Raw genomic sequence first — 8,072 nt, forward strand, 5'->3', positions numbered from 1 at the left:
TCAAGTTCATCCACATATAGCATGTATTATAATTTCATTCCTTTTTATAGCTGAGTAATAATATTTCATTGTATATTTGTACCACATTGTATATATGTACCACTTTGAGAGAAACTTGGGTTATTTCCACCTTTTGTTTATTGTGGGTAGTGCTGCTATGAACATAGGCATAAAGTATCTGTTTGAATCCCTGTTTTCAATTCTTTTGGGTATATATATATACCTAGGAGTGGAATTGCTGAGTCAGGTAATTCTATGTTTAACTTTTTGAGGAACTACCAGATTGTTTTGGTGGCTACACCATTTTACATTCCCACCAGCAGTGTATGAGGGTTCCAGTTTCTTCACATCCTGGACAACGCTTTTTAAAGTGGTATCTGTATCACATAATCTGACAAAAAGGATTATTTTTCAGACAATTTTCAGAGACACAGGAAGTGCACTACTCATACCATTTACTCACTGTTACTGCCTTAGATATCTCTGGCTGCCATTGTACCCATCAGCAGGGTCTGTGGGAGGCAGATTAGGCCTGATCTAGATCTCGCCTACCCTGTGTGGTGAGACCCAGAGGATGACTTGCCTTTGTTCCTTAACGATGTGTATGTTCTTCTTTCTTAGCTCCCAGGAGGCAAAGAGTCCAAAGGTGGAGCTATACAGCCACTCCGAGGTCCCTTTTCAGATGCTAGACGGCAATAGTGGTCTCAGTTCTGAGAAAATCAGCCATAACCCCTGGAGCCTGCGCTGTCACAAGCAGCAGCTGAGCCGCATGCGCTCTGAGTCCAAGGACCGAAAGCTCTACAGTATCCTTGTTGCCTCTCCTTCAGCAGTGTCTACTGGGACCATGGGTCCCTTGTTGGGGAACTGTCCAGCCTGTGGCTGAGTTCCTTCTCTGTCTAGGGGCCCCTCTTTGTTCTTATCTCCCTTTTTCATAGATTTCTTCTTCTTTTTCCTCCTCTTTGTTCTTATCTCCCTTTTTCATAAATTCTTCTTCCTTTTCCTCCTTTTACTTGCATCAACTTTTTTTTTTTTTTTTTTTTTTTTTGAGACAGTCTCGCTCTGTTGCCCGGGTTAGAGTGAGTGCTGTGGCGTCAGCCTAGCTCACAGCAACCTCAAAACTCCTGGGCTTAAGCGATCCTACTGCCTCAGCCTCCCGAGAAGCTGGGACTACAGGTATGCACCACCATGCCCGGCTAATTTTTTCTATATATATTTTAGTTGGCCAGATAATTTCTTTCTATTTTTAGTAGAGACGGGGGTCTCGCTCTTGCTCAGGCTGGTCTCGAACTCCTGACCTTGAGCGATCCACCCACCTCTGCCTCCCAGAGTGCTAGGATTACAGGCGTGAGCCACTGTGCCTGGCCAACTTTTTTTTTTTTTTTTGAGACAGAGTCTTGCTCCATTGCCCTGGACAAGTAGAATGATGTGGCATCATAATAGCTCACAGCAACCTCCAACTCCTGAGTTCAGGTGATCCTCCTGCCTTAGCCTCCTCAGTAGCTGGGACTACAGGCATGTACTACGATGCCTGGCTAATTTTTCTATTTTTGGTAGAGACGGGGTCTCTCTCTTGCTCAGACTGGTCTGGAACTCCTGAGCTCAAGTGATCCTCCTGCCTCGGCCTCCCAGAGTGCGAGAATTACAGGCATGAGCCACTGCGCCTGGCCCATCAATATGTTTTATCTGCTTTTTGGATTTGGTAAGACTAAAGCTTAAAACTTGGCAATCTAGTACAGTGCTGTCCAGCAGAACTTCTGTAATGATGGAAGTATTCTGTATCTGCATTTCAGTATTGTAGCCCTAGCCACACTGAGTGTGGCTACTATGACTGAGGTACTGAATTTTAAATTTTATTTTGATTAATTAAAACTAAAATTTAAATCACATGTGGTTTAATGGCTACCATATTGATCAGTGAATGTCTAGAATCAGAGATCTGTGTGTGTGCTCATGTGAGCATATGTGCACACACTTTGAGCACATGGAATTATCCCTTCTCAAAAGATTAATAATATAAAAAATGGTTGATTTTGGTGTTTTTGTCTAGTGATAAACACCATACCTGTACAACATAAAATAAATTTAAGATGTTAAAGATAAAAAAAGTACTATGGAATAGGAATTCTTATAAATTATTTAGTATTTTGGAGGAGTAGACAAATAACTACTGAGCACTTTGTACATATTTACTCTTTTTTTTTTTTTTTGTAATCAGCTTTCTCAGGCTGACTACTTAGTTAATTTTCACAGTAATGTTTTGAGGAACTATTATTATTTCCATTTTATAGATGAGGAAATGGAATCACGCGAGAGTAAGTGTCGTACCCAGAGCTAGTGAGTGGCCAAAGCAGGATTCGAGAGCCCATGCTCTCAGGCACTGTTGAGATATTTCTTCAGCCTTCTTCAGGTTTTATCGTTACTTGTTGATAGGTTACAGTAGGTGATAGGATTGATTCAAGGCCCAATTTAATTTTTTTCTATAAGTTACTTTTAAAAGAAATTAGGAGATGTTTAAATGTTCGTCATCAGAGTGATGCTGAGTGTCTGTCCTCCAAGATGTGATTGCCTTGTAAGCACCGAAATACAGATTTGAGGCCCAGGCCATGAGACCCAATGATTTTTTGGGAGACATGTGGCAGAAGCTATACCTTTATACAAAAATTCAAATAAAAGATAAGATTGTTGCAATGTATATTTGGATGAAGACATGAATGTAAATGCCAGGGGATTAAGACTGTAGAGCTATTTTGAGCAGAAGGTTCCAGAACTGTTAAGAGGTAAGTTTAAATATATAGTTTGCTGGTTTGAAATTTAGTGAGAAAATGGCAAGATAGAAATTTAAATTCAGTTTTTTCTAAAGATTCCTATTTGGTAATGTTGGAATCTGATTGCCTTGTTTTTGTAGTAGTGCTACAAAGATGTCTTCCTTATTACTTAGGCCTGGGTAAGGTGCTGGCTTCAGAAGGGCCTTGGTTTACTGATGGTGACAGGGATGTATCCAGATCGGCCAAATCTTCTTTAGTTTGTATATTGCCTGCAAGACAGATTTAAAGAATAACACAGCAATATCAACGGATATTGTATATACATACAATGGAAAATTATTCAGCCATAAAAAGGAATGATATACATGCTTACAACATGGATGAACCTTGAAAACATTTTGCTAAGTGAAATAAGCTAGACACAAAAGGACAAATATATGATTCCACTTACAGGAGGTACCAAGAATAGGCAAATTCATAGAAACAGAAAGTAGAATAGAGGTTCCCAGGGGCTAGGGGTAGGGAGAATGGGGAGTTACTGGTTAATGGATACAGAATTTCAGTTTGGGAAGATGAAAAAGTTCTGGAGATGGATGGTTGGTGATAGTTGTACAATAATATGAATATACTTAATGCCACTGAATTGTATGCTTAAAATGATTAAACAGTAAATTTTGTTATGTATGTTTTACCACAAATAAATTTCTTTTTAGAAATAACGAGCCAGTGTTGTGATACCCATGCCCCATTTTGTAGAAAACTTGATTCTGCTTTCCTGGCGGGGGCTGTGGTGAGTGTGGTTGTCATTCTCCTTAACCATGGCCCAGAGTTCCTCCTGCTTGAGAACGTGGTGCACCACTTCAAGTACCCCTGTGTGCTGGACCTAAAGATGGGGACCCGGCAGCATGGTGATGATGCATCAGCAGAGAAGGCAGCCCGGCAGATGAGGAAGTGTGAGCAGAGCACATCAGCTTCGCTGGGTGTCAGGGTCTGTGGCATGCAGGTGAGTCACACCTGGTGACAGCCTAGGTGCTGCTGCTTGCATGTTTTGTGTTGTGCCCATACCTGCCTGCCACCCATACCAAGTGTTGTCCTGACCCACATTGGCTTGGAATCTCCTCCGAAAGGGGTAAGTCCCCCACAGGTACTGAGTATGTCCTTAGAAGTGTATTCCCTGAGCCCTCCTGTCCTTATCTGGGCTCCAGGCACAGGGCCACTGTGAAAGCCTGCTGCTTCAACATTGGGGCAAGGAAGACTCTTATCTACCAGCAAGGTGTTCGGAGTTAAGAGTCTAGCTGGGCCCCAGGGCGGCTTGGAGGAAGGCTCCAAAGGTGATGGCAGGGAACCCACCAGGCCTGGTATTGGTTTTCTTTTGGCTCTACAGTGGGAAAACCCAGGGACAATGGGCCTGCCCCGCTCCACTTGGAAGGGTAAGCAGAAAAGCTCAGCTTGGTCAGAGTGCCTTCCAGACAGTACTTGCCCAGGGCACCATAAGGTCATCAGACTTCCTGGTACTCACCCTGTCTTGTCTCCTGGGATTTTAGGTGTACCAGCTGGACACAGGGCATTACCTCTGCAGAAACAAGTACTATGGTCGTGGGCTGTCCATCGAAGGCTTCCGCAATGCCCTCTATCAGTATCTGCACAACGGCCTAGACCTGCGATGTGACCTTTTTGAGCCTATCCTGAGCAAACTTCGGGGCCTGAAAGCTGTACTAGAGCGGCAGGCCTCCTACCGCTTCTACTCCAGTTCCCTGCTTGTCATCTATGATGGCAAGGAGTGCCGGGCTGAGTCCTACCTGGACCGCCGGTCTGAGATGCGTCTCAAGCACCTGGACATGGGGCTCCCCGAGGTGGCGTCATCCTGTGGCCCCAGCACCAGCCCCAGCAGCACCAGCCCTGAGGCAGGTCCCTCCTCTCCACCCAAGGTGGATGTCCGCATGATTGACTTTGCACACAGCACGTTCAAGGGCTTTCGGGATGACCCCACTGTGCATGATGGGCCGGACAGAGGCTATGTATTTGGCCTGGAGAACCTCATCAGCATCATGGAACAGATGCGGGATGAGAACCAGTAGGCCCAGTTCTGGGCCCCCAGAACCCCTTCCTCTCCACCTGCAGGCAGGGACCATTGCTCTGAACTTGCCGTGAGGACACAGACTTGCTTTTAAAGGGTTATATTTCTCTCTGGTGTAAACTAAAAGAAATGTTTTTAGCAGTAGCCTGGAATCCATATATATAAAGTGAAGGAGGGCAGAACGTATGTCTTCTCAGCCAGGCTCCTATGGCTCTGACTGCTGTGTCTAGGCTGACTTAGGAAGGAAGAGGTGCCCCTGGTGGGCTTGACAGCAGGGACAGGATGCCCTTGGACATTGGTTTCTCTTACCTAGGTCTTTGGGGTCTGTGGCTGCAGGACCCTGCTGATTGTGGGGTGAAGCCCTGGGCTGGCTCAGGGCCCCCCTTTGCCCACTTACCCTTATTCCTGAGAAGTGGAAGGGATTGGGTGCCCATCTCTTGGAGGCTTTCCAGTCTTGTGCTGTGGATGTCAGTTAGCTCTTTAATAGATGCCCTCAGGGCACCATAGGTCTGACTGCATACAGCTGGATCCATCCTTCTTGGGTCTGACCTTGGCATCGGGCTAGGTTAATGAAGCTGGGCTGATGCTAACTCATAGCAGAGGGCAGGTCCTGGGTTCCCTAGGCACGTATTGGCACGTAACTCTACTCTGCCTGCAACCCCAGCCAGCCTCTCTCACCAAGATCCCTTGCCTGAGAAGGCCACTCCCTCCTGCCCCACTGAAGGGAGTGCAGCTCTGTTTGCCAGAAGAGTGCTGTCCTAGTATGCCTCAGGGCCTCTAGCGGCTCTGGCCCAGACAGTATTTGCAGTTCTTGTACTGTGAGTAGGAATCCTCCTCTAGTTTGGGCAGCTATGCTGCCACTGGATGGGCTGCTCCTCCCAGGGTTCAAGGGCTGTGGTCCGCTCAGGGTCTCACATTTCCCCAGGCCAAGCTCAAGGCAGCACCCCTTTGTGAGGCACTCCAGGCCCTGGGCCTGGAGGGAGAACTTTATGCTTGTTTGCTCACGGGGACATGGTCTGGGCCCTGAGTGCAGGTGCCCAGATTCCTCTAATGAGAGCTTTGTCTGACTAATCCTGGGGTCTCTCAGTTTGTCCATGTGTCCACCTGCCATCCCTCATCTTTTGGGACCCTTCCCCTAGGTTGTAGCCTTGCTCATTAGTACATATTGATTTCCTTCATGCTCTTTCCTCAGCAAAATACCCTCTTTCCCATTTTTGAAATGAGCTTTTGCCCTTGTTCCCTTCCTCTGCAGGTGCTGCCTTTTTACAAAGACATGGTAGCAGAATGAATTGTAGGTGGTGTTTCCCTGCTGGCCGAGCACCCTTTCTGTGGGCCTCGAATATGGCCCTCAGTACTGACAGTGGGGCAGTTAAGGCTCAAGGGGTGACCCTTTCATTCCCATGGTTTTAGTCATTTTTGCTGCTAGCTCTTAGTGGCATAGAAATCTGCCTCTAACAGGTGGCCAGGAGGTGGCACTGAACTCAGCCATTGCAAAGGCCAGCACCCTCTCCTCTGAGCCTAGGGCTACTCTCATTGTCCCTTTTGGCAGATTTCCTGTTTTAGCGTTAAAGGCAAGCCAGCTAGCCTGTGTCTGTGAGAGGCCTTGGTAACTGATGGACTAATTTCCCAGTCCTTGGAGATGCAGCCTCTTACAGTGGGCTCCTCGATGGACCCCATCTCTCTCAGCCCTCTGACCTGGTGCCAGTCATGGGCAGGTTCCCATTCCTTGGGGCTGGGAGAGGCAGCTTGCCTGTTGCTGGTCAGAAATGACCATTTCTCCTATACCATTTTGTGGCGTCAGCCATGGAGGCAGTAGCTCTTCAGTAGAGTCATTCCCTGGTAGGGTAGAGGATAAGACAAAGGGTCTGGAGCCATTTGGGACTGCCTGGGGATGTTCTGTGCCTCCCAAGTTCCTAGGTAGTGGGAGCAGGTGCTGCCCCCCATTCTGGCTGCTGCTCATAGCGAAGGAGCTTGTGGCCACATCCAGTGTTTGCCTAGCACTGGAGAGTGGAAAGGCTTGGGATTTGCTGCTTCTCCCCCAGGGCAGGGCTCCTCTTTTCAGCACTTTTGACACCTGGAGACCCAGCCTTGTTACCGGTAGTGGGCAAGTGTGTGCATACTCATTGCCACTGCTCTTTTTCTCTGCCCTAGGCCAGAGAGCCCTGTCCCTGCCAGGCCCTGCCTTCCCAGCCCTAACTTGGGACCAAAGTGCAACATGGGATCATGGGTTGGGGCGCTCAGGTGACCCTTCTCTATTGTGCTTCCCTGGGCCAAGCCCACACCAAGGGGGGGGGACGGGTGGTGCTTAAAGAGGAAGGGGACCAGTGTAGCAACTTGCCAGGGACCCCACCCCCTCCCTCTCTGGGCCTATGTAGTGGGCCTGGGATTCCCACCAAGGGGCCAGGGGGGGCTGTGCTAGTTCAGTAGCCGCTGCTCACACGCTCACACCTGGTCACATGCACGTTCCCTAGATGCAGATTGCTTTGAACTTTAAAGCTGTACAATTTGGTTATGTTTGTGTCAATTTAAAAAATATTTTAATGAGGAAAAAGTGGAGAACCCTGGAAAGGGCCTGGTTCCTTTGCTTCTCGGGGAACTGTAAGACCTTGCATTCTGGGAATCGCTCTCTGCTGCTCTTTCCTGGAAGCTAAGCCTGTCTACACCGCCCGAGGCCTGCGCCCGGATACTACACGTGGCTCTGGCCGCAGTTGCGCGTTTTCTCGGGACCTTGCGTGTGGGGGAGGGGGGCACTTGGCCGAGCCCTCCCCTTTCTGTACACCTAGCGCTGCCCACCCTGCTTGTGTCTGAGGTCGTGTATGTCAAAATAAAGCCGCTAGAAACAGGCGTGTCTGTGTCTTTGAAAATCTCACGGCTTCCGGGTAGCAAGCCTGGTAGGCCCGCCCCGCGTCTCCGGGTCCCTTCCCTCCTTTCCTCGGGGTGGGGGTGGGGGTAGGGGGGCCTGGGGGCGGGGCCGCGGGGCGGGGCTGAGACGGCCGTGCCGAGGCCAACCCTGTCACCGGGAGGGAAACTAGGCCTCGCCCTTGGCGCCAGTTCCGCCTTTGGATCCACCAATGGGCTATTGACCCGCGGGTCCCAGCCCTGGTCTCCATGGCAGCCCGGCGAGCTCGGGTTCTCATTGGCTATGTCTGCTTCAACGCCGCGCCCCAGCGATCTGACGCCGGCGGCCGTGCCACGTATACAGCAGCCGATTGGCCCGCCAGGGTCACGTC

General features: G+C 48.9%; 1 protein-coding gene across 3 annotated transcripts in view; it reads left to right on the forward strand.

Moving 5' to 3' along the window:
* The window catches only part of IP6K1 (inositol hexakisphosphate kinase 1), a 50,366-nt gene extending 42,680 nt beyond the window's left edge, over positions 1 to 7,686 (forward strand). For all 3 annotated transcript variants that reach the window (XM_045530211.1, XM_045530212.1, XM_045530213.1), the window contains 3 exons: positions 622 to 803; positions 3,593 to 3,768; positions 4,310 to 7,686. In XM_045530211.1, coding sequence (XP_045386167.1) covers positions 622 to 803; positions 3,593 to 3,768; positions 4,310 to 4,843 — 892 coding nt within the window. In that variant the 3' untranslated portion in view covers positions 4,844 to 7,686. The remainder of the gene's footprint in view (positions 1 to 621; positions 804 to 3,592; positions 3,769 to 4,309) is intronic.
* Positions 7,687 to 8,072: the final 386 nt, after the last annotated feature.

The sequence above is a fragment of the Lemur catta genome, chromosome 18, assembly GCF_020740605.2.
Source record: "Lemur catta isolate mLemCat1 chromosome 18, mLemCat1.pri, whole genome shotgun sequence".
NCBI lineage: Eukaryota > Metazoa > Chordata > Mammalia > Primates > Lemuridae > Lemur > Lemur catta.